The sequence below is a fragment of the Centroberyx gerrardi genome, chromosome 8, assembly GCF_048128805.1.
Source record: "Centroberyx gerrardi isolate f3 chromosome 8, fCenGer3.hap1.cur.20231027, whole genome shotgun sequence".
Lineage (NCBI taxonomy): Eukaryota > Metazoa > Chordata > Actinopteri > Beryciformes > Berycidae > Centroberyx > Centroberyx gerrardi.
This window is the reverse complement of record NC_136004.1, coordinates 7,782,442-7,809,811: the sequence shown is the minus strand read 5'-3', so window position 1 is coordinate 7,809,811 and position 27,370 is coordinate 7,782,442. Positions and strand designations below refer to the sequence as shown.

The 27,370-nt window shown below is 43.4% G+C and overlaps 1 protein-coding gene across 1 annotated transcript; it reads right to left on the bottom strand.

Annotated features, from left to right (window-relative positions):
* Nucleotides 1-946: 946 nt before the first annotated feature.
* On the bottom strand, nucleotides 947-27,046 carry txnrd2.2 (thioredoxin reductase 2, tandem duplicate 2). Its single transcript, XM_071911365.2, has 17 exons — nucleotides 26,971-27,046; nucleotides 26,277-26,342; nucleotides 25,921-25,977; nucleotides 25,654-25,798; nucleotides 24,765-24,839; nucleotides 22,983-23,061; nucleotides 22,291-22,353; nucleotides 21,912-21,982; nucleotides 17,107-17,126; nucleotides 16,509-16,600; nucleotides 15,833-16,007; nucleotides 9,510-9,646; nucleotides 7,517-7,612; nucleotides 6,858-6,950; nucleotides 4,784-4,855; nucleotides 4,231-4,328; nucleotides 947-2,811 (listed from the first exon to the last, which is right to left on the bottom strand). Exons 1-17 carry the CDS (start codon nucleotides 27,044-27,046, stop codon nucleotides 2,688-2,690), a joined length of 1,539 nt encoding a protein of 512 aa, XP_071767466.2. The 3' UTR covers nucleotides 947-2,687.
* Nucleotides 27,047-27,370: the final 324 nt, after the last annotated feature.

Sequence of the window (27,370 nt, the reverse complement as noted above, 5' to 3'; positions counted from 1 at the left end):
GATTTTTTTTTTAACTCTCCCAATCATACATTTATACTAATATGTTCCTGAAAAGTTGGAATTGTGGAATATGTTTAGAATGCATTGAAAAAAAAATTCTTTACTGTATCCTATTATAATTTGGCTTGCTTTCATCTTATCTCATCTCAGTGAGAGTAAACAAATTTTGTTTTTCCAACATGGATATAGCATTTTGAAATATAACTCTTTATATACACACACGTACTATGCATGCGCATACATGCACACATACACGCTAGTAACCATGCATTCACATATGTGCATACAAAGAACACCTACAAGCACTCAATCAGTGGATATAATTATTTTAATGGTGACAGTGCATTCCAATATGTTATTACTTTACATATAAATTATGTATAACAAAGCTTTTATGGCAAATTAGACTCCTCTATTTACAGTAACTAAAGTTGGTGACCAGGTGACATCAGACCTGCACTCCCCAGTTTTGGGTTTTAGTGCAAGTCATCATTAGCTGGTCGACCTGAAAGTTGAACCCTGACCTCTGGGGGCACGGCTGAGGCTGAGGCACTCTGATCGACAACAATGAATGAAAAAACAAACTCGAAATAGACGGATATCTCATTAAAAAACACTATTCGGACAAAAATCCTGATTCATTTTGTGCGTGTGTGCAGCCGTACTGTAAGTGAAATAACAGGGCAGATGAGGCGGAGAGGAAGCAGGAGGGTAAAAAGCAAACAGACATTACTGTTACACCGATCGCCTCAATGACTTCCCTCACACTGCCTTGGGCCCAGCCTGGGGTCTCTGAAGTGGCTCGTTAAGCGCAGGAATATAGACTCAATTACCCTGGGCAAACACGGCGCTACCGCTCGGTGCCGTGCTGGTTGGCCCTGGTCCCCCCACCCCACCCCCGCCCGCGGCCACCCCGCCCTCCCCCACCCCCGGCCCCCGGGCCCCTGCCGTGCAGCGCTGGAGCATGTGAGCCCTCTGTGCTCCGAGTGATAGAGTCAAGCTGTTCCTGCTGAGCGGAGGTCAGGGTCCTTCAGTCAGCACCCCGGCCCTGAACAGAGCACACAGGAATCCCTCCTTCCCTCCCTAACCAGGCAGCGTCCCCGCTCTCTCTCCTCAGGCCCAGGTCCAAATAAACCTGGTAGCGCTCGCTCTCTCTCTCTCTCTCTCGTGCTCTCTCCTCTCCTGTCTCTTTCCTCTCTCCATCTCCCAGCACGCTGTCACTCCCCTCGTCAGGATCATTAATCAGGTCAGGCAGATTAGACTTCAAACACAAATAAACTAGGCCCAGCGGCCTCCCCCCCCCCCCCCGTATATCTGTAGCAACCCACTTTACTCACAGTCCTCCTTCTCCTCCACTGCTTAATAAACCCAAGATTAGCTGAGGATGTGCAGTACAGCTAACAGGTTGAATATTTGAGTACTTTGGCAAATTGTAGCGGTCGATTACTGCTTTATTGAAATAAACAACTTGCCTTATCTCTGAGGGCGATGACTCTTGAGGGCTAACCCGCCATCCATGTAAATACACAACAGATAACCCTTATCAGTTTGGCACCCATAAAGCCAGTCTGCTTTCCAACTTTGTCCAAAAGCACATATCTTTTATAAGGATTAAAGGGATTAAATGTGCACCCTGAATGTATTCAGGCTTATGTTTTATCCACTGACTGCCTTATCCTTCCTTCCTTGCTTTCTTGGCTGGCAAAGGGGAGAACTGGAGGGCAATAGTGCCACCTTTGGGTGAGGCTGAGTACTGCAGCTGGAGCAGAGTTTTCACCACGGCTCTAGCATGGAGGGGTAGGGTTGCCCCGGCCTGGGCTGAGGCGTCCGACAGAGCCTGTTATTGTAGTCCCACTGTATTCCTTTGTGCATTGGTGAGGAGAAGGGCATGGGAGGAGGAGGAGGACTGGGGTGGGGAGGGGTTGGGGGTTCGCTGGACTCTTAGAGGGCTCTAAACAAGCCGGGCTCTCTGGCCAGGTCTCGCCGGCTGACTGACAGGCGGCCCACCGACTGTTTGTGTGTGTCCATGGGAAATGGGGCGGTGACGCTGTAGCGACGGCCCCGGGGCCATCCATCAGTGTCATGGGGTGGGGTGGGGGGAGGAGTACGGTATGTGTCACCTCCAAGACTAATGGACAGGAAGTACAGCCAGAGAAACAACAATATTTGCAGAATATATATTCAGAAAAACGTTAGGGCCCGGTCCGCGTCTCTCGTACGGTTTCAACAGAACCCCGAGCCCGGGCCCTAATCCTGATGGATGAGCCTGTTTATTTAAAGGACGCTCGCTCTGCGGCCGGGGCTTTCACTAACCGGGATCTATAACCCCGTGCTTTCAGGGCGTACGCACACAACTTGGGTGTATATGGGATAATCATTCTCTTGGTTATCACGTGACGTGTCAGTGACACTAACCTGGCCAACAGCACACCCGTGATGACCTGCATGAACTGCCTATGACGAGACCCAGTCGCACAGGACGCGCGGTGAAAAACCCTGAGAGCATTGTGAAACCGGGAGGCCATTTTGGGGCCACAGAGAGGCGGACAAGGACAGGGAGAGAGAGCGCACTAAACTCAGAGGATGACGAGAGAGCAGGCAGATAGGTGGACACCAACTAACGCCTTTCTAATACCACTGAGGGACCCTGTGTGCTCACTAGGGTTCAGAGACCGGGCGGCTTAACCTCAGCAGCCGGTGACCGTGGCGTCCAGGCCGGAGCGCTTGGTGATGTTGAGCTTGATCAGCTCCTCGGCGCAGGTTGGGTGGATCCCTACCGTCTCCAGCAGGTGGGAATAGGTGGCCCCACACCTGGAAGATAGACACACACAGACACACAGACACACACACAGAGGTCATTCATGGTGCTTCTGCTCCCACTGGCTTTCATTATTTCTATGACAGGGTCTGTATGCTGAAGTACTGATACTGAGATACTTTTGAATAGTTCCATTGGAAACAGTATTTGTTAATCAAGGACTTAAGTTACTTACTATCCTTTATAAAGTAGTAGTATTATTATAATTTTTTCAGACTGTCTGACTGTCTGACTGTCAGACTTCATGCTATCAATCATTTTGTAAGTTGAGTAAGTCATTTTTTGAGTATTTTTATCCTCCACATGGTGTGCATCTCATTTTGGAACTAAGGCTTGTGTCTTGTGTGAGGATCTGACAAAACACCCTGCTATAAATTTTATATATGACATGTTTTACAGATACACTTGGGCGTCCTACTGATCCAAAACACCTGGTAGAAGTAGCGCTTTACTAATTCATAACTTATAGATTAGAGCTGCCAAGGCTAGGGCCCACGGGCCAGAATTGGCCTCAACAACATTCTTTTAAGCCTTTCGTACGGGTGATAAGATATTCCGATTTAATCATATTTGAGATCACTTACTTATTACAAGGCATATAAACAAACTCCATGAAGACATAAGACCTAGAAAGTTAATACCTTCTTGTTACATTTCAAAATAATCAACAACTGTCTCGTGGCCCACCATGTTTCGTTTTGGCCTTTGGCCCTTTGTGTTGAAAAAGTTTGGGTATCCCTGTTGTCGGTTTAACCCTTGCAGTACTGTGTTGGTGATACTAAAGCATGTGTGCTGAGTTCAGTCTCAGTTTTTGAAAGTCTATTCAGTTTAATTTTTGCAAAGAGAAAGACGAAAGATACAAGCTTTGTACTTAAAAACACCATTCAATACCTGTAGTCAAGTGTAGTGTGACTATTAAATTCATTTCAAATAAAATCAACAATATGAATGATTTTCATCACATAAGCCATTTTGTGATCACAAATCTTTAAAATGCCATGGTAGGACACAACTATTTGCTGAATTTTTTTTGTTTGTGGTTGACATTGCAATGTTTGGTTTGTTGTAAAACATGAAATCAAAAGTATCACTCACTAAGTGCATGTGTGTTAAACGTGAAAAAGCCAATCAGGAGCAACCAAAGCCTACAGAAAACGTCAATCATCACATCTTGGTGGCATGAACATTCCCATGTCATTGCGTATTACCATCAAGTCGTTCCGATGGTTATTCCCATGGGGTGTGAAAACACAGCAAAATGCTCAATTTAGCCTTAAATTCATCTTATCTTAAACAAACTAGGAATTATCTGCCAGTTGTATCCGGCCCAGGACAGCGCACTGCAACTAGACTGAGAGATAAGAGTTTGTATCTGTTACATGCTTTCATTATAACAGCTGGGAGGAACTTACTGGAAGCCCATAGCGAAGCCCTGGGTGACCTCTCCAGCGTTCGGACCGGTGAAGTGCAGGCCGAGGATCTTCTGGTCTCCGCCCCGCTCACACACCACCTGAGGCAGGGGGAGAAAGCCAGATTTACACCCAGGAGCTGGAGCCAAGGAGGTGCCTCATCTTCTTTGGGCTGTGGCTGGCATATTTGTCCAACCGACCATCAAGTTTAAGGAACATATCTATCTCTCTGGCTGGTAGAATAGCACAAGTGGCTGGTTACACCCAGCCCAAAGCAGACTTCTGCTACACCACAGATGAACACATCAGGGGTTGGCAAGATGGCCTGGTGGTTAAACAGACCATTTCATCTCTGCAGTCCATCCCTTTCAAAGTCTCCTTGAGCAGGAGTCCTGGCTACTCCTGTCCTTTGACATAATTTACATATATTTATGTGTGTGCATCTCAGAGGAATATGCTAAATTCCTAGTTAAACATTGTATAATATGCCGATTGAATGTGCTCCTAGAAAAAAATTCTGTGCCAAAGGGCTGTCTGGTCCGCGGTTGATTCCTACCTTTATGTAACACTGGCTGGCATCCCGCTCAGCTACAGTGAACTCCAGAGGCTTGTAGAAAGCATGGTAGACCTACACACACACACACAAACACATACACACACAGGGGAGTTGGTTTACAAACACTTTATACCAACTGTTACTTTATTGTAAAGGATATACGTGTAGGAAAATGTGCAGAAAAAATCGTATTATAAAATGGATAGTTGTGGAACATTTTAAGCATTCTTCCTAAAGCCATTTTACAAAAGCAATAAGCCAATCAATGCAGTACTTTACAGTGATTTTAGAACAGCTCAGCAGGGTTTTACTCTGACTTTGTATCATGCCTAACAATGCTGTAAATACACTGTAAAACATGGCCTCTTGTGGGTTATTGCTTAAACTAGCACCGGTTATAAAGTTGCCAACAGAAACACTGAGGAGGTCTCCAGCAGTGATGAGGATCTCCAATTCTTGTACACATTTTGCTCAGTGATGTATCCAGTTTCCTAAACAGAATATAGCAGCCCTGTTGGGGAGGTAAGTTTTATTTGCACGGTACATCTCAAAATGTGCTTTCCAGACAATAAAATTAAAACAAATATAAGCCAATAACATAATGAGTAAAAAAAGACTCATGACTCGAAGTGCATTATGATGGAATATAAGCAGATAATAAACTAATTAGAAGCAGAGATAAAATTATGTAATATAATCATCTGACAAAATCGGAATACATTAAATTTAATGTCATAGCCCCGTAAATTATTCAACCCCCTAATTTGTATATTGTGTTTTTATATCATAATCAGATTCTAACAGTTATCACTCACTCACAATGTGCTTATAAAGCCTTATGAGCACCACTTTAATCAAAGTGTAAGTGTAAAAATCTAATAAAAATCCCAGAGCTTGCTCATGCTGGCGATGCATTTCGAATCCCTCACTGGAGACCTGTGTGCAGTGTGTTTTATATTGGGAGCGAGCGTGCCGACACAAGTCGTGAGGACCATGCAGCTGTCGGGGGCCGGTGCTGCAGCTCCTCCTCAGATCTCCCAGCGCCTGTCATCACCCCATACACACCTCAATCAGGCCTCCTGCTCACCTGTCAATCACGGCGAGGAGCCCCGCCTCGCCTGCTAAACCATTTAAGGTCGGCCCGGTGCAGGTGTTGGCTAGCATCTGGCCCGCCGCGCACGTACGCAAGCGTGGAAAATGCACACTTGCACGCCTTTCCATTGTATGTGTGTCTCAGACTGTGTGTTTAGGGGTTAGACGCTCTACTTTTTATGTAGGTTGACGGCGGCAGAGCAAGGCACTGTCACTGCCAGGGTTAGGGGCTCCATTCCCTGTGGAGCTCAATGGGTTGAGCAAGGCATGTAGTCTCTCATACTGTGATAACTGTATGAAATGTAATAAAAGAAATGTAATAAAAACTCATTATGGGCACTTTAAGAGTTTTTATTACAAAATGTGTGCAGTCACAGTACTGTACTATATTGTACTGTGCTGTGTGGTACTGTAAGCATCCAGCAAGAGGCATACAGTATCTTCTGTATGAGGAAACACGTGTGTAAACACACACATGCATGCACTTTCATGGTATAAAACTCAAACGTAATACATGCATCTTATCCAAGTCCTCCCTATAGCGATCAGAGTTGGGGTGAATCCACATTCAGTTCAATTACGTCAGGAAGTTATGAAGAAATCACTGAGAATCTTCTGATTGCTCTCTCATTATTAGGGGATTAGCAGTTTCTCTTTCCATGTTGACATAAGTCAATTGAAAGGGGATTAACCGTAACACTAAAAGCAATGTACTGTAAACATATTAAGGGCTACATTCTGGAAAAATGTTGCAATCTGAAATTCATTGGTCACCACCTCAAAAACACAGATGAAAAAACAGAATTATTTTGTTACTAAAGGTCTTAACACAACCCATAATTTTAAAAGCAAGCCATAAGTCACTTTGTAAAAGTAGGCGTCAATTTTTCTTTTTTCCAATAATTTTGGAGCCAAGTTCATCATATGTCACCAGTGAGTGTGAAGTATAGTATATATTGGTTTGTATGTTGACACATCTTACCTCTAAAGCTTCTTTGCCATGCCTGCTCTCAGCCTCCTCCTCAGATAGACCCACACAGCCGTACTCCAGAGGGGTGAACACTGTGGTAGGCACCTGACACACACACACACACACACACACACACACACACACACATACACATACACATACACAGAGTGAATACCACAACCCACAAACAATAAACATAACTTACACAATACACTATAAAAAAAAAACCTATAAAGACTATAAACTTGAGTCTAAAAACAATAGGCTTTTAAGGCAATATGTCTGTCATCAGAAATGCATTTTGGAAAATGCTGGGGAGTGGGCTGTTACACACTATGAGTCACACTGAAAAGGGAATGGAGGCAGGGTGGGGCGGTACGTTAGGGACTCCAACCACAATGCACCAGGAATGGCTCTAATTTGCCTCAAACAGAGGCATAAAACAATAGCCTCAAACGACCACGTAGACACGGGCTGTGGAAAGATGGGGGGACATTATTGTAGAGTAGAGTAAACTTTATTGTCCCGGAGGGGAAATTTGTCTTGGGCACAGGGCTACGGTCAATGGCCTTTCAGTGTGTGTGTGTGTGTGTGTGTGTGTGTGTGTGTGTGTGTGTGTGTGAGTGTGTGTATGTTAGTGTATGTGTATGTCACTGTGTGTGATGTCTTACGTTGTCGTAGTTCATGAGCTCAGTGCTCTGACCAGCCAGTCTGCGGGCGAGGAGCTTTCCCGCTTTAATGGCCGTAGGGGTCAATTCAGGACGACCCTGGAACCAGAGGACAACATCAATAACTTCAGCATCTCTCTCTCTCTCTCTCTCACACACACATACACACACACACACACTAGACCCATTGCAAAAATATTTTTTAATGTTTGTTTAACCAGCTTGCAGTAAGAGAAGTGCAGGGTTTACAGCATCAGAGCACCCACTGGTGTTTTAAAAATTTTATTTGACCCAAGTCTCTCTCTCAAACACACATACACACACACACACAGTGCAGAAATACCCACAAACCACTAGGCCGTGAGTCAGTGATTGACAATGAGTAGAAAGTGCTAAACCTCTAAACAGGGTAGCACACTTAAAAAGCTATCAGAGTTTCTGTTGCACTGTGTTTTTGAATTTATCACACAGAAGTGGTTCTGGATGTGTGCCAGGACAGACAAACAAACAGACACATGGATACAGACACACACTCTCTCTCTCACACACACACACACACACACAAAAACACAGTACAGGAAATAGTAGGGCTGCGGGGCAATTCTAAAAGCATGACTTAAGCCATCAGCAACCTGTTAAATTATCACCACACATCCTGTTGTCCAAGACATCTCCTGCAGCTCTGCATATGTGTGTGTGTGTGTGTGTGTGTGTGTGTGTGTGTGTGTGTGTGTGTGCAAACGCAGCGGTATTCCAGTTACTGTTTACACGGCAGACAGCCTGCGTCATTCTAATGTCTTTCTTGGCACTCTGTAGGTGTCTCCATTTGTCGATGAGAAGAAAAAACAACAAAGCGCTGGACGCATCGGCGGAGATATCAACCCTGCCCCCCCCTTTTCTTAAAAAGCCTCCCGCTGCCGTGAAAAGTTGACAGACAGATCGGGGCGAAGCACGACTCATCAAAGCGAGGCGTCACTCAAACGGCGAGTGTGTGTCATGAGGCCTGGGAGGCAGGAAGTAAGCGCACAGCTGGTCGCGGTGAAAAAACAACACTTGACATTATATCCAGCAGGTAGAACTAGTATTAACACGGCTGGCTCAGAAGGGCCTCGCGTAACATTCAGTGTTCAGCAAGTAGTTGTTGGACACATATCCCTGCTGTTGGATAACCACCATGCATCTGCAAAGTCATTTATGCATGTAGAAAAACAGCCTTGCTTTCAGGTTGGCGACCGTGCATTTTGGAAGTCTATCATTGGATTTTGAATGAGTTTCATCGGCCTTGACAGGGATGTGGTGGAGGGTAAACCCGCCTTTTTATCTGTGGGTTAGAGTTTACTCGCCTTTTTACATGTGTTGTATTATTTATGACCTAAATTCATAGCACATATCTTAGTAAGTGGTATCAAACTGATGTAAGCTATATGGGAATAAGGTACTTTAAGGGAAAAATGGATAAATCAATGCTTTTCTGAAAATATTATTGATTTTTGCTTATATTGGTCGTTGTTTACCTTATGGTAATCACTGACTGGAGGTCATAGTTTACCCACTTTTTTATTTACCACTACATCACTAGCTAAAGAGTCAACAAGTTCTACTTACGAAGGACCATGTAATCCTTCAGATCAAATAAAAACATACAAATCACTAAAATTAGAGGTACTAGGATTTTATGTGATAGTGCATAGCAAATTTCCCAATGCTTATAAGTGATGATTTTTCAGTGACAATTATTTGGAGTTGACAGGTGTTGATTGGAGAGCTGGTTGTCCTCTCACAGAGCTGACATGGCTCTGGGGCGGCTGTTCAAAACTATCAAAAAAAGTGTTAAATTAACTCTGATGGGTGTGGACTTCTGTAAACACTGGCACAGCGTTGATTTTTACGCTCTCCGAGTTTAATTAACACTGACAATTTTGCTGTGTGGTGGCGTATCTACGATGTCTATCAGGGCTGTTTCTGCTGTCAGAGCGGTGTCGACTGGGACACCTACCTCGCCGATATCACCGAAAGCGTAGACGTTGGGCACTGAGGTGGATTCGTCGGCGCCCACAACTATTTTCCCCGTCTCCTTGTTGAGCTGCACGCCGACCGTGTCCAGGCCCAGGGCTTTGACTTCGGGGGCTCTGCCTAGGGTCATGGGGAGGAAACCGCACAGGGTCAATATTACATTACACATCGGGAGAGAGAGAAAGAGAAAGAGAGAGAGAGAGAGAGAGAGAGAGAGAGAGAGAGAGAGAGAGAGAGAGAGAGAGAGAGAGAGAGAGAGAGAGAGAGAGAGGGGTGGGAGGGGAGCGAGGCTTTCTGTACAGTGTTCATAACACATTCCATTCAGCTGGCACGCTAGCACAGGGTTTTGAGGCATGTCCCGCCACTCCCCGTCCAACACAGAAAATCGTATCCAGGAATTAGAAAAGAGTTATCAAAAGCATGGATACTGGAGGGAGGGAGGTTATCTGTTCAGTGTTCCTAACACATACAGTACTCGGTATTCAGCTGGAACACGAGTGGGGCTTAAAACGGGCAAGGGCTTAGCAAAAATCACATATCGGTCAGTCATTGCCATCCACATCCGATACAATGGAGGTTCCTTCCTGATCCACCTTCATGGGTGTCAGCCTGTAAAACCTGCAGTGAAACCTGCCTCACCCTGCTTCAAGGAGCTGCTAACCCATCTAAAAGAATTTCATTAGTCCGGGTTTCAGTGGAGAGTTTTAGTGTCACATGATGGTTTTAACTTTTTGGTGTAAAAATGTCCAACTTAAAAACTCAAAAAATATCAGCAATTGGCAGCTTCAGTGCAAAAATATCAGTTTCAGCCTTCAAAAACCCATATCAGTCGAACCCTACCTACTAAAACCCTGTTCCTCCATTCTCTGTCCAACAGATACAATTTTATCTTACAATTAGAAAAGAAAACACCTGCCTGGCCGGGAAGGAGGGAGGGATGGAGAAGAGGAGAAACTGATGAGCAACTGGGAAACAATATCCCATGAGCCCCGTGGGACCCCCAACCCCCGCCCCCGCCCCCCCCCCAGGTGCGATTTCTGCCACTTCCTGGGGGACGGTTGACTGATGCTGTCGACACTCGGTCGCCATGGAGATGGACCATGCACCCCCACCCCCACCCCCTTTCTCCCCCTCTCCAGAGCTCCTCACTCCCTGCCTGGGTAGCATAATAAACACCAGGCCCCGAGGTACCCACGTAGATGCTATCGGACAGCAAGAATAACAAACCCCCGAGACCCTTTTCCTGGCTGGAGCCGAGGAACAACTCCACCCCCCCCACCGCTCCGCCGAAGTCAGACCTGGGGGCTACAGGGACCTGTCCATTACCGCAGCATGGGTGGTTGAGGAGGACAGAGAGAGTAGAGAAAGAAGGAGAGAGGGGGAGATAGGCAGCGAGGACTGATTCCCAAAAGCTGAGGTCAGACCCCCAGATAGTTACATATTTGGCCACAAAGCCCCATTTGACAAGGTTTAGTCCCAAGGACAACAATATAGGAAGATTTCTGTTGTTGTTGATTTAGTAATGAATTGTATAACTGTCTACACCATAGTCATTCTTAGACATGCTGTAATTGGGGTAATTTCTAGTGAATTATAGTGAAATTAAACTTCCTCATTCTCGAAAACCACTGTGTAAAGGAACTGTGTTTTGAGTGAAAAGTACAGGGAGCATACAAAAAGAACTGTTAAAAACACATTAAATGTACTGTAATCAAAATGGGTATGAATCTGACTCCTGAAATCTATCCAATGTCACCCCCCTCTCTTCTTCCATCTTACCTTTCTCTCTCCCCTACACACTATCACATAAAGTAAAAATGTCATAGTCGTCTTTAAAACAAGCACACACACCAATAAATTGAACTTTTTAAGGCAGCATACCAGCTAACCATCTTGATATCTACACTCTCTTGCCAAGTAGAGTTAGACCGATATGGTTTTGCCGATATATCGGGCCAATATTGGCCTTATCGGCAAGTCAATGTTGTCTACCTCTGATATGATGGAGGTTCCTCCCTGACTACAGCTACATAAAAACAGTCTGTAAAGCCTGACTTATTGCTCATTGTATTTATTCATCCAATTGTTCAACATTTGTTTTGTAAATTAGTTCTTCATTTAATGTAAATTTATCCCAGAATTTCCCTGCCATTGAAAGAGTTTTAGTGTCACACGATGGTCTAAATGCTGTTTCAGAGGCTTTTCCACCCTGACATGAATACAATTCTGAAGGTGAAACACTGAATACTTGTCGGTTTTGTTATGAAAATAGAGAACTTTAAAGATATTGAATATCATAAAACATTGTCTATCAGCAGCTTCAATGCAAAAATATCTGTATCTGCCACCAAAAAGCCATATCGGTCAAACCCTACTGCTAAGTATAGACATTCTCTCTACATATCTGGCCTTTCCTGTCTGTCTGTAGCTCCAGTCACTGAGCTGTATGAGCGACCACAGCTCCATTGTGTGGCGAGGACACAACAACAGTGGGTTGGCTGATAAGGGACTTGGTCGGAGCTCGGACACATACACACACACACATACAGGGTTCCGACAGATAGGCCACTCTGAACAAAGCCTGTTGTGACATTATGAGGAAGCCTCCAGACCGCTAGGCTAATTAGCCACAACAAAACCTCCACAAGTTGAAATGAGAGCTGGACGCTTATCTGATCAATCAAATGAACAAAGACAAAAGGGGGGAGAAATGTCAGGGGGAAGACGTTTTTTTTTATATTATACAGGCTGCCAAAAATTGATTACGCTTTCTGTTTCACGCCAAAAAGGATTTTAAGATGCAAATCAATGATGAGTTAACTGGCTCTAGAAAAAAAGACTTATTTCTCTGGCATGAGTGTATGACAAAAGATGTTTCTGTCACTTAGAAGAGGAATACATAATACATAATCCATATAGCCAGAAATTACAGATTCATTTGATCCACACCCTAATCTATAATGCCCCTCTGTATGCAAAGTTCCACAGAGAGTGATTTGAAAAAGATGGAAAAGGTGACCGACAGTATCCAGAATTAATTTCTCTTTATGTTTCTTACCTGATAGCACTGCTATCAGATGTAATCCATGCTTTTATTTAATCACACCTTGACTACTGTAACTCCCTCTGCTCCTGTCTAAGCAAAAGCTCCCTCAACCATTAGCAACTGGTGCAACTGTGCAGCCAGATTTTTAATTTTAGAACTGATTTGAAGATCTTACTGTTAAGGCTCCATGAGGTCTAGCCCCAAGTTATGTCTTGGACACTTTTCACCCATTATGAGCCTGAACGCAGCCTGAGATCATCAGGCAGCAGCCTTCTAGCTGTCCCTAGATCCAGGCGTAAAACTAAAGGTGACCGGGCTTTCAGTCAGAGCCCCTTTGCTGTGGAACAGCCTGCCTGAGGAACTCAGGCTAGCAGAGTCTGTGCCATCTTTTAAATCCCTTTAAACCTTTTTTTTGTTTCATTCTCCTGATGTGGTTTTTGTTAGTCTTACATTTTTTTCTGTTGTTTTTGGCGCTGCTTTTATTCAGCTTTGTTCTAATTCTTTTGACTTTTATCGGCTTTGTTCAAATTGTTTTTGGCTTTCAATTTGTGCTCTTGCCTGATTTGATTACCTCTGTTTTACTTCCTTGTCTCTTTATCTGTACAGCATTTTTCAAAACAAAGTTATTATATTATTATTAATAATAATAAAAGCTAATTTTGGTGTAAAAGCCACAACAAATATCCAGTGAGTTCCTAACGTCAATTTCGATGTCATTAAGCCAAGAAACTCTAGGCCTTGTATTGTATAACATTAAAGTTTAGCATCTGTGTTCACAAATGCTTAGCGCAATATGCTATGCCATAAGAATAATGACAGACATGTTTCAATTGAGAATGACACCTGAAACTGAAAGTAATTGGCAATTGAGGTAGAGCAATTGGTTCATATGTTCAGTATTATGTACTAGGGTTAGACAGTTACTGGTTTTTGAATGCATTTTGTGCTGATATTAATCTTTAAATGTGTTCATTCCAAAAAATCGCCCAAATTCCAAGTGTTCGGTGCTTCAGTATCAGCCCTATTATGTACATCACTATAATAAGAATAAGGTATAAAACAAAGCGTTTATACTTCGGCAATCCCACTGTAATTTAGTGTTTGTAAAACCTTCGAGTGGGACAGGGGCTGAGAGACATAGAAGAGCAGTGCTCAGGGATGCAATCAGGAACAGAAAAAAGCCGGAAAAAAGGCAGGAAAACAGTAATCTCCCATTAGAAATAAATGGGAGTTGAAAGTCCAAATAACCTGGAAAAAAAAATCACATCCCCAAGTACTGGAGAGTGGAGTGAGGAGGAAGACTAATGTGCCCACTGTCCACATGCGGAGAGGAAGTGTGGAAATGTGCCGTTTCCTGGTGTGTTTCTGCGGGAGCACCTGGACATGGGAGCGGCCCCGAGGCCAGGACGGGCCAGGGGAAGGGTGGAGGGAGGCAGGGGCCGGGGGAGAAGGATGTGGCGGACGGCGGTGGTACGGTCCCTGTGGTCCCCTCTGGCCTTTAATACCTCCGCAGAGGCCTGGGACCCCGTCTGGCCTCTAGTGTAAGGTCACAGTAAAGGGAAGTGGTCTTGTAGTCTTGTAACTCCTGCATGTACACATCAAAGAGGAGAGGCCTCGCCGTCACGGACTCACAACACTAATGACAGTATGGACAAGGTCAGGCTATCATGGATATAGCAGGCTGAAGGCTCATGAGGTTTTAGCTAGTAGCACTAACACAGAGGCACAAGTTGTGGCTCCTGCTGCTGTTATGCAAATTACTGAACGCCTTTTTGAAATGCAACGCTGTTTTGGTATAAGGCGAAATGCCTTAAAGTTCGAGGTACTTTTGGGCCAACAGCTCATCCTTTCCATTGGAAATAATGAGAAAAAGAAATCCTTGGTGGATCATTTGCAGCAGTCAGTGTACTTGATAGATTGTGTGCCTGTTTTGGTAGGTCCCAAAATGTCAAGAGCACTATTGACTGAGCCTGGGTGAGAAGAGAAGCCATGGCTCTAAGGGACATAGGAAATGCACCGGCTGCACCATCTCACGCACGGCAAAGCACCTACTGATACATACACTCAGTGCAAATATCATTCTCACCACCAGTCGCACGCTATTTTGACCATGGCCGACGCTGCGGCTGATGGCTGAGACGACGTGGGAATTCAGCCGTGGGAGGAAACAACGTCATCTCAGCTGCAGGGTCACACACATCCTTGTCGCTGTCACACGCTACAGGCCCCCTCCTCCTCCCTGTCCCCCCAACACACACACTCACGTAAAGCAGTCTGGGGTAGTAGGCACAAGCTATTGACGTGGGACCCTGGAAAAGCTTGGTAGTCAGATTTTTCGAAAGCGCCTCATCGTCTTTGGGACCACCTCAACACAAATAAACCGGCGGCTGTGGCCTCGACGGATGTCCCCTCCATTGTTCCTCACGCTGCTGGTGGAATGGGAGAAATGAAACGATAGAATAAAGAATGGATAGACGAGGAGGAGGAGGGCCGGTGGTACGGGCAGGCAGGGGACCGCGGGCAGGGATGGCAGTGACAGATGCAGGCTCGGTTTCCGCAGGGCTGGCATGGGCAGGAAAGCCCAGGGAGGGAGAACAAAGAGGGGAACGCGGTGACCCTGTGCCTGGGTGCATCCTGCCCCGTCCTGCCCCCTCTCCAGTCAGGGAGCCAGAGAGTCAGCGCTGGGTGATTAACGCTTCCCCTGGCCATTCCCATCACTCAGGCTTTATTACTTTGTTTTCAGCCTTGATTCCTCTGCTATCTGCTGACGCTGCACTCTATTGAGGATGACAATGAAACTGATGGCGGCAGGGAGAAAGCAGTCACACCAACGTTATATTACAAGGATGTATTGCTACATCAGAGGAAAATGGTATGGGTGGTACTGGGACATGGGATATATAGGGATAGGGTTTTGAAATAGGGGATAAAGAGTTCACTGCTGTATAGGCGCTTCAAAAGCAATTGTTGGTGATTCCCGGTTGGTGTCAATTCACTATCAACTAAATCAATTCACGAAGTAGATTTTCTTCATAATTCAGAGGTTCTGATATCCAGTTTATACAAGAGACTTTGTCACTATTATCGAAGCAGGAGGGCAGCAAGCTGGCTTAGTGTTTAGAGAGACTCTACCTCAACTGCAGATTGTTAAAGTATCACATTCTCCATCATCACGTGAATTAAAGTTTCTGTTTCAAATTGAAAGTGAGCTGACCTTGAACCTGACACACACACACACACACACACACCACCCGACTCACCAACAGCCCACAGCACGGAGTCATAGGTGTCCTTTTGCTCGTTTCCCGTCTGGGTGTCGGTCCAGGTCACCTGCAGGGCTCCTGACGACAGCTTGTCCACCCTCTTGGGGACACACTTCCACGCAAACTTGGTCCCATAAGCCTCCATGTAGTCTGTCACTAGACCTGCCATTTGCTGCAGAAACCAAAAGGAGATAATAGCCACCTTTGAAGATTACAAAAACTAAAACTTTTATGGCTTAAGTTCCATTATGAAGTATTATTGTTACAACCTAAATTTACACCATAAATGACGCATGCATCTCAATCTACTCAGCATAACTTCTTGCCATTATTTCCTCTACAGTTGCAAACGTAGTGTATGCCATGCAGCTTGAAGCTGTATAGCTACAGAAAGTATATATATAGAGTGGCATGTGTAGTCTAGTACCATCCATATTATGTCTTGCACTGTCTCTTTTCCCTGTATGAGTGATCTTTGTTGTCCTTGTACCATGTGTCAGTATGCAGTGAGAAAATCTGTAGCTGTGAATACGTCTCTTCACCAACGTCACCAAGGCCAATCCCTGTACATTTTGTACTTGGCAATTAAAGTGATTAAAGTTCTGATAAGCTTTACAAAGAGATGAGCTGACAGAGAAGGAAAAGCAATGGACTGTGGTAGGGAGAGCAGTACCTGATCAAACCCCCGGAGGGCAATGCTGCGAGCCATGACTGTGGTGTCCAGGCCAATGCCTGTCAGGAACCCTGCACACTCCAGAGCCACGTCTGAACAACACCAGTTCAGGATTACAATGCTTTTATGTACTGGATCAGCATATAGCAACTTATGTGTGGAATCATTCCCGCACACCAAGTAAGAGGCTAAAAGAGGGGGAAAACATTGTTGTGCAGCATCAAAACCAGACGTAGGTCTTGTATTTGCAAAGAATTCTTAATGTTTGTTTTATCATGATTTACCAGATTGCTTGGGTTTGCCGCATAGGAGAATAATATAGGTGCCAGAAAGTACAGGCAACCACAGGGACGAAGGTTTTCTTTGACAGACAATCTTATTTAGGGTCTCAATGCTGTAAATCTCACTGATATGGTACCCTAAGGAGGCAAACAAATACGAAAAATTATTCGCAAATTTGACACAGGTCTGATCACAATATTAAGTCTGGGGCAAAAGAAGTTCATCACTCAACTATTTACCACACTCCTGGACTCTTACAGCAAACTATGCAGTGGCTCCAGTTACAAGCCAGGCTCACTGGCACACAAAAGGATACAGCTGGCCCCAACCACAAGCCTGCAAAACACAAAGAAAGAGAAGCTCTTTAGCAGAAATAATAACAATACAATCAAAATACAGGTACTGTATACGGCAGTCGTTTTGTACAATGCACTTGGGCCAAATGAAACAAAGCAAATCCAAGGCTAAAAATGTTTACTTTGAATCCTAGAATTACGAAGGTGATGAATTACAAAACTTCATAACCGAGGGAAGTGAAAAAGTGTGAAGAAAATGTAGACACAAAAAGAAGTGTGTGTGTGTGTGTGTGTATTTGTATGTGCACTTGCGGCGTCGCTGCATATGTGCGTGTGTGGTCCAGGTAAATCACACTTGTTATCCAGCCCTGAGATCCGTGGCGTTGAGGAGGGCTAATTGCTAGTGTTTAGGCTAATCCCTGCGGATGGGGTGTGCCGTGTTCAGGGCTCAAGTCTACACATCAGCCCGCTGAGTGAAGCCCGTCACCCGCATGGATGAGGCCCCTCTTTCCCTTGTTTTTACCGCCCCAACCCGGACCTCCTATCCTTAGGTCTCCCCCACCTGACAGATTGGGGAGCCTGCGGCACATCCTGCCCTTGTACATGCTAACGCTATCCACTAAAAGCTCCAATACCCGTTCTCCCCATGTCCGTGTAATGCACAGCTGCACTTAGCGCGTATTGTGCAGCGGCTTAGAGAAGATTAGGCAAGGAGCTTTAGCTTGATTCCACACTTTCATCACTGAGACACTTGTCTCCTTTCCCCTAGCTCTTCTTCTTCCTCAGTGTACTTCACAGTGGTCTGGAGTCTGTAGGCAGTTTCCAGCTGAAAGTTGATCAATTTGACCTTGCTATAGACCCTTTTACAGTTAAACAATGGTGACATTTATGGGTATGCGGGCACATTTTGGCAACAGAAATAATGGCCAATAGTTGCCAAGAGTCCAATAGTTTATCCAGCTACAGTATGCAAGGGCATTCAGTATCAAAGACAGGGCATGCCACCTACACACACTGACTGTGTCAAACAGTGAGCAACCTCAAGATCCTTATGCAGTTACTGAATGGATGGAAGACATTGCAACATGGCCTTATGTTCAGTGGCCAGATATATACAGGGATCAGTGGAGAAACCTAGCATATACACCAAATGGGGAAATTAGGAGCATACAAGTCATCATATGCATTCACGTTACCATGATAAGGACCATGATTGATATCCATGTTACATACCAGGATACTTGAATCCAAATTACCTTCCTGTACCATGAATCCATACATTTTTAGCATGGGTGGTGTCTGTGGGAATCAAACCTGTGACATTACATCTACTCAACTGTACATGCAAGAGCTACATCAAAGACATGTTCGCTTTAAAAGTTTGATTTCAATGTGTAGAGTAAGCCAAGTCGGTGTATCTTCAGGAGATCGACTGCAGCTTAACACCATTTCCGTTGCCAAAGTGCGTGCACATCTTTGTCATCACGTTGGCAAAAAATAAGAGTCTATAGTGAAATATGTCAATCTGTTCCCTGCTCCCCACTTTGATTTTCCCCTACCTGTGCCAAACAGCCATGCTGCCTGTTTGGAGATGGCACTGGCAGAAAACAGCCAAAAATTGACTCAAGGGAAATGAGGTTGGTCAGTCCAAATGTGTGGTACACGTCCCATACGACACACTACATCAGCCCAGCTGGGCTCCCCTCGGAGGTGGCAAATTTGACAAGCAGCCATCCACATAACAAACAAAAACATGATAAAACTCTTGAGGCTTGGCTCCTGAACGCATGCCTGAGAGGCAGCACCTGGCTGGGATCTCAAGCCAAGGCCTCACTGCAGCCACAACTCCCGAGGAAGGAGTTTTGTTATTGGTGTGCTGCCGCTAACCTTGGGCAGTTTCTGAGCAGCCCCAACACTGATAGAGACACTGTGTATCTGAATACTCCTGTGTGTCTGGCTAGAAACTGGGTGGTGTACAATAATGGGGTATTTTGGCAAAGGAGAGTCAAATTTTTATATTTTTATCAAATGTCGCTTACACTCCCTGAAAGCATTTCAGTTGGACCAAAGTTTCAGAGCCAAAGACAAGACAATGGACCACATATTTTACAGTAAAACTTCCATTGTTTTGTTTTGGCCTTGCCAAAGTTGCTACATGGACTGCATGAAAATGTAACACAGAGGATGCTCAAAACAGCCATTCAACCATGTAAAACCCTGATTATAGACTTTATTTTTGTCCATTCATGTTTGGCTGATAACACCACATACATGTATTAACACTTCAAAGCTCAGCACTGAAAACGTTAGGCCAGGCACTTTGTATGAGCTCAAACCTGACTACAGCCTGAAACTGATAATATTTTACTGTAACTGAGTTGCCAATAACAGCATTTTTCAACAATATTAAACCCAAGCTTGACCTAAACCAGAGCAATTAAGTGTGAAATTCAGCCCAAGCTGACACAAGCCCACAGGTTACAGTTGAGTCCTGTCAGATTTGGGTGAAACTAACAGGTGTGTACACTGTAACGAAGGTTAGTCAAATGTAGGGTTCAACCAATATGGGTTTTTGAAGGCTGATACCAATATTTTTGGATTGAAACTACCAATATTTGGTGCCAATATTCAATTCATTTAAATTTGACCATTTTCATGCCAAAAAATTACTTAAAAAAAAAAAAGAATTCACTGTTTCCTCCAAAGTTTTATTCCTGGCAGGGTGGGAAAGCCTCTGCATTTAGACCACAAGACACTAAAACTCGCTGTTGAAACCCAGGACAATAATAATATTACTACTAACAATAATAACAGCATCCATACATAGCAGTGTGGAATCCGATCAAAATTTTGAATTAGAATTAACCCAGGCTGAGGGCTTCTGATAGACAACCAGTGTAATGTTGATCAATTATACAATAAATATGCAATCCAACAAACTGCACCATATCCAATAACTTACTCGAAGTGGACGACAATGACCGGCCAATATCAGATTTTTAATAAAAGGTCAATATCAGACCACTATATCAGCAAACCAACACATCGCTCTAACCCTGGGCCAGCATCCATCAGTCCTGTTGGCACGTGCTCAGTGGTTTCCCCTGATAGCGTGATGATGGCGGCCCCCTGCGGGCTGAGGCCCCGGGGCCTGAATCTGTCATTCAGTTGTGTACGTGCTCCGAGGCCCATTAGACACCCATCACTCGCCTGGACCCCCTCCCTCCCCACTAGCCCCGCCTGCAGAAACAGCCTCTCAGCCCTCACCTGCACAGCTGACAGCTCTGCAGCACAACAACACCAGCAGCAGCTCCTGCTAGCATACGTAGGTTAGTAAGCCTATGGAGGAAGCTAATGCTAACGCTAAGCCCTCACAGCCTGCGGGCGGGCAGAGGACCCCACTAGCCGTCCCACTCACATCAAAGGGCTTCCTGGTCTCAAGTGGTCTTTCTGAGTGGATAATTCTGCTTCCCATACAAAGATGTTTTGTTGAGTGGGTGAATATTACAGTGGTAATTGTTTAAGGATGGTTTGTTCCACTATGCAGTACAGTGCGAGCAGGTAGGTCAGCAGTCCACAGATGAGGACTTGCGGACTATAAATGATTTCATACTGCCACCAAGTGGTCAAACGGCTGAACAGCAGACTTATTCTTTGTTGGAATACCTAAGTCAAAGCAGGGGGATTTGACAGAACAATTATAGAGAAATTGATGATCCTAAACAAGACAGAAAGTTGGAGTAAGGCAGTGTACACACACACCTTCAAAAATACACCAGGATTAATGTTCAGCCAAAATAATCCAAACCCGCATTTAAAAAAAAAAACAAAAAAAAACAATATAATCAGAGAGAATAAAAAAAAATCTCTGCCCCAGGTGAAAACAAGCTAGATTCATATGCGGCTTGAATATCGGAATAATTATTTCCTCATATCCGTCACCACAGAGCACACAGCCGCCACAGCCCAGCCACACCACAACCGCCAGTCATCGTGTCTGGGTTGCGCCGGGAGGAAACATCAGGGAAAGACCAATTAACCAGGTGATGACAGGAGGTAAATGGCTGGATTAAAGGGCTTGTTCTGTAAAGGTCAGGATGCACGCCGCTAATCTGAGTCATGAGGTGAGGACAGGATGACAGGAAGAGCGAAAAGCAAACAACGTGTCACTGCTGAATGGTTACAGTGCGTGACAGAGGTGCATGTCGTGTCAGCGAGCTGGGTAACACAGGGTGGAGCAGGGCATTAATACTGCCAGGGGTAGGGGTTCAATTCCCTGTGTAGCTTAATATGTAGAGCATGGCACCAACAATACCAGGGTAAGGGGTTTCCCACTGGGATCATATCTATATCCTATAGATCTATATCCATTTTCATGTCAAAAAGTAAAAAATTACAAGGACCAGAATTTTATGCTTGGCAGGGCAAGAATAAATGTCTCTAAACAACATTTAAACATCTAAATTGATCTAAAACGTCACTTAAACCTAGGATAATAATAATATATACTCATGCATAATCAATTATACATTAAATATGTAATGAAACTGCCTCATATCCATCCTATCGGAGGTGGATGACATTGACTGTCCAATATCTGATTGATAAATTTAATAAAAGGACAATATCGGTCTAACCCTACACTCAAAGTATGGAAAGGTGCTTTGGAGAAACGCATTCACCAAAGAGCATACTGTATTTCTATGTAGATTGACGGCCATAGATATCCCTATCTAACGTGTGTGTGTGTGTGTGTGTGTGTGTGTGTGTGTGTGTGTGTGTGTGTGTGTGTGTGTGTGTGCGCGTGCAGGGGAGGGCGTCTCACGTTTTTCCGGGCGACTCTTTCAGCCAGAATATGTCATCGCTGGTGATGCCGTGCTCCATCGCTCCGGGGATCTGTAATAAAGCGGCAGACACTTTCAACACTGTCACATTTGCCAGTCTATTCATAAAGCGAACCCATCAATAATGGAAAACGTATCAAAGAGAGAGCGCTTAGCTCTGTAATACTTTATGAAGTTGGTTATCAGCAGTGTTCAAAAGCTTGTACGCCTGCCCCGACCAGTGTGACGCTTACGAATACCATCATAGCCTGCCAACTCTTCTTCAGTGGTATCAGCTACTTTGTTTACTCCCACCCGTCTGTCCACTGGCACGGCACACAGAGAGAGAGGGAATCGTGTCGGGGGAAAGAAGATACTTACATTTGTGGGGTATTTGGGCCGTCCCCCAGTTGCAATCACAATGTTCTTGGTGGTCAGGATCATCTGGAAGAGTAACAGCATTGGTTCAGATCCTTCTCAAAACCACAAAACTGTATTCATCTTTAAAGCGATGAAAACATTTTGAAGTGACTGAAACAGGTAACACTGCTCTCAGCCAGAATGCGGCTGTGCATATATGAGTCATATGAGTTTACATAGAACCAAAGGGTCGTGAATTGTTATTGGTCGTTGTTGTTTGCAAAATTCAACTGCTACTACCTTTTTAGCGCTGATCTGGTGAATTTGGATTTTGCACTTCAACTTATAATAAGATTAATGAGAAGAAGAAGCATATTAAACTTATCTAAAAGCAGGGCGTACAAAGTGTTTATGGGAAGACAAACACAAGATTGTAAAATATATAGGGAGGAGATAAAAAATAGGAATTACACTCAAAAGAGGAGTGGTTAAAAATATAAATTAATATATAAAATAAGATTAAATAATACATAGGAAACACCACATGACAAAAAATCAATTACATAAAAGTAAGTCAATAAAAATGTGTTTTAATAAGTGATGCAATTTTTATTGTATTTTAGTCAATGTATGTATGCCAATTTTTGATTTTCAATCTCAGCAGGACTAATTGGTTAAATAAATAAATGCCTTTATATGAATGATCACCCCACCTCTTTCCCTGCCTTGGTCAGCCCTTTAACTGTGTGCTCATCCACCAGGCTTCCTTTGATGTTCAGATACTTCACCTTCCTGCAAAACAGAGGACAAACAGCTGGTTGCTCCTGGTGATGCAGCAAGATATAGTGAGAATGAAACTTATGATTCTTGTACATACTCTAATTGGGAATCATTTTCGAGTAAACAATAGTGAAATGAATCTATTCCCCACTTTGCTGCATGGAGGAACCCCTGAAACCCCTTCCATTTTGAGAACCATTGGTATAGTGCTTCAGACATCACGCTCTTTGAAGTTCATGTCTATCATACATTGACTCTTTAAAATTAACTTTATTGAATGGGCAGCGCCAGTCCTCAGTTTAGACTGAAATCCATTTTAGAATACCTGATAAACACACAACCATATGGAAAGAGATTAGTGCCAGCAGAGACTGCATTTGAATTGTATAAATGTGAATTTATCATGCTCATACTGAACCGTTTCAACTATAATTTCAAATTCAGCTTTCTAATTTGAAATTGAGCTCTCAGAGACACACATCCAGGGACTTGGGAAAAGCAGATGAGTTCAATTCAAAAGCGTTGGAGAGCGTACTGGTGCTGGTAGTAAACAAGTTCCCAACCAAAAGGAGGCGAAAGTGAAAGTGCAGAAATGAGACTTCAAGAAAACTTCAACTAGCTAGTGTTTTGCAATTCAAATGCAATCTCTGCTGGCACTAATCTCTTTCCATACATCTATGCCCACAAAACTGTCAATTTAAATATTCATACCAATAGTATAACTATATTGCTTTCCGGAAGAATATCATTTAACTAATATTATTTAATTACTGATTAAAAATAAAAGGTGAACTGAACATCTGTGTTCTTTTTTATTACAATTTATTACACCAGCGCGTTACCTCTGCTTCACATCATTCCTAACGATGCCTCTCAGCTGTTCTGAAATCACCGCAAAGCACGACCTGTCATGGCTAATTGCTTATTAAAATTAAATTAAATTATGCCAGAACCATTTCTAATAGGCCGAGTCCATGCGAAGGCTCCCGTTGCATAGCAGTGTATTGTTGGTTGAGCGTGGGCACATCCAGACAGAAGTTAACACCTGTTTACCCTGCAGCTAGCCATTCAATCAACATGTGGTTCTCGCTTATCAGTCATGCAGCTGCAACCGCATGTACAGCCTTCAGCAATGTCTCATAACCAGGAGAATGAGCAAAAAAATAAATACAAATAAATAAAAAACACATCATTTTTTTGAAAGGATATAATGGGAAGTGAGACAAAAGATGTTATTGAAAAGGTTATTGAAAACCGATACCAATATTTTTGTATTGAAGCTGATATTTTGTGCCTATATTCAATATCTGTACATTTTTTCATTTTCATGCCAAATACATTACAAGTATTCAGTGAAAATTATCCAGAATTGTATTCTTGTCAGGGCGGAAAAGCCTCTGAAACAGCATTTACGCCGTCACTGCACCTCTGTGATACATTAAATGAAGAATTAATTTACAAGAAAACATTCTTCAAGATTAACTGAAATAATAATATGGACAGGGAAAATAAAATTTGGTTGTAGGTTTTCCAGACTGTTGTTATGTAGCTGTGGTCAGAGAGGAATCTCCATCATATCGGCAGTGGATCACATGACTAGTGGCCAGTATCTGATATTTCATTAAAGGCTAATATCAACCCGATATTGGTCTAACCTTACATGTCACTGCAACATACAGCACTGGAATAAAATAAATGGAGTCTGTGTCACTCACTTGTCCTGGAGCTGAACCCGGTGACCCCAGTTTAAGGACCTGACATGGTTCTGGACCGCCTCTGCCATGGTGGCCCTGGAAACACACACAAGAGGCACCACAGTACTGTACCAGACTGCTGTCAGCCAACATGCAATCCTGATCAAATTCAGGCTAGAGAGTGAATCTTCTTAAAAATGTGAATAAAAACACTTGCTACTGGAGACTGTGCCTGTGTTGACTAAGGCACGACTAATTACTTGGGGTGCATTGGCTCAAAGGCATAGTTCAAAAAAGAGAAAAGGAACTCACAACCAAAAGTCTGCACACCAGCCAGTTAGAGCATCAAGCCTCAACAAAAAGACATTAAAAAGCTGAGGTAGTCAAAAAGGGTATTTTATTTTGACATGGTGCAAACACAAAGTATTTCTCTGAACAAACAAATAAAATTTTGAGCAAAAGTTTCAGCCCATAAGGCCATCATGCTCTTTTCTTTGTTTTTGCACCATGTCAAATTAAAACTATTTTTTTACTTACTCAGCTTCTTAATGTCCTTTTTTTGAGGCTTGATGCCTCAACTGGCTGGTGTGTGTGTGGGCTCCTTCTCCCTTTTGATGTTTGTATTCTTAAAAATTAACATCAAAAACCTATACATGCAGTGAGTGGAGAGTTTGGAGCAAAAGATGAATGCACTCTCTCTGTGTACCTTGAAAAACAACATAGCAATCACATCAAAGTTGTCATGAAAGAATTATTTTAGAACTGCAGGCAGTCTCTATATGTCCTACTGCAGTTATATCACTAGATGGTGCTGTTTAGCCACTCATTTAATGTTATATGATCATTATTGTCTCTGAATCTCCCACAATAGATGAACCACTGCCATATGTTACTGTTAGGTTAGGCCTACCAGTCATGGGAGATTGGCCCTGCGATCTGCCAGCCATACTTCTTAGCGTCTTTGACTGCTGTGCCAAGCAGAGCAGCCTGGTGCATGAGCTTCTTAGGAATGCAGCCAACGTTGACGCATGTGCCACCAAGGCCCCACTTGGTACCTGTTTGGAAAAGCATTGCCTGAATACTCATCAACAGCGTCTTTGAATCTCCCGTCCATATGCAGTGTTCAGTCACTTTTTGTAGTCGGATGATACAGCAGCCTCAGAGAAAATTATTTTACCTTTAACAGATGGCTCCACATAGTCTAAAACAGCAACTTTCTGTCCCAACTGTGCCGCTGTAAACAATGGATATGTTGTCAGGGTATTACTGCATAGAAATCACAGTGCAAAGCATAGTAGTGCAAATATCAGGCTATGATAGCAGGTTCTTCAAATGTAGCTCTCATGAACATGGAGGTTGACACTATAAAATTAGGCCAATGTCAACCATGCTGAGGTAACTTCTTGATCAAATGACCACTGTTGGCCATTAGTTTTCTAAAAGGTTGCCCTGCAGTGTATACTATTGCCTTTAAGCCCTGCAAAGCCTCGAGAAAGTCCATTCTTTGATGCAGGAGATGAGCCAGAAACTCACCTTCTTTGGAACAGGCGAGCCCCCCTGAGCCTCCACCAATAACGACCAGGTCATAGTCATATTTCCCTGTATGAGGACATTGAATGATTAATTAGAAAAGTCATTCTTTTACTAGTAGTAGAGTAGTAGTAGGAGTAGTATAACTATATCTACCTAATATAGTTTATTATAGTTTCTGATGTTTATCTAAATATAGTTATGAACCTGTGTTGTATTAATATCACTTCTTCAGTTGGATTACCGACCGTGTTTTCATATCAAACATAACGTTATGGTTTTATTAACTGCCTTGTGAGTGTAACGCTGACATTAACTCAGCTAAGGACATTATATTTTGATTCCCAGACAGCCATGAAGGATTCAAGTTTATGTCACACCAGTTACATCATCTATTAACTAACCGTGTGTCGTTCTCTCTTGTATAGAGAGAACGTCACGCTCCATTAAAAAATCAGGCAATTTAATGTTGCTTTGGTTATCGGCACACACCGGGTAGATATATTACTCGGTGTATACCAGCTAGGACACATCAAAGTGACAGGTGTCTGAATGGACTTCGGGGTAACGTTCTGGCTGGCTACACCTCGGCTTAGCTAACTTAGCTCACCTTTGAACTTTTAACACAACGAGCCAGGAAATTCTTTATGTACCTGAGAAGAAGTTAAGTTCACCGATTTAAATAACATAATGTTACCTGTCAGGTTTCTTGTCAAAATATGAAAACAGTTAGTCCTTTTCCACCGGTGTCTGCCTCTACAGAAGGCAGCCATGTTGTTGTTATAAAAGGACCCCATCTGAGTAGTTGGTGTCTGGGGATTTGCCTGAAAGAAATTGGCCACATCGGGCCTGATCGGGCCAATCTAGAGTCTGACATATTTTTCCAAAATATAATTAAATGTATCTATGAATAATATTTCCTGGAAAGCTATTTCAAAAGGTAAGTGAATCAATTTTTGTAGAATGTATATATATTCATGAATAATGCATCCTGGGATAAGCTAATTTTTCAAAATATACTCTTATATAATATATCCTAGGATAAAATACATTTACAATTTTGCCCTATTCAATGTCAAATGTATTTCTATATCATG

Bases quoted from the DNA above. Each gene is read 5' to 3' on its own strand.
- txnrd2.2 (XM_071911365.2), bottom strand. From the start codon at position 27,046: ATGGCTGCCTTCTGTAGAGGCAGACACCGGTGGAAAAGGACTAACTGT. The intron at 25,799-25,920 runs GTAAAATAATTT...TTTTCCAAACAG, and splicing joins TGTGGAGCCATCTGTTAAAG to GTACCAAGTGGGGCCTTGGT. The intron at 4,856-6,857 runs GTAAGATGTGTC...GTGTGTGTGTAG, and splicing joins ATGGCAAAGAAGCTTTAGAG to GTCTACCATGCTTTCTACAA.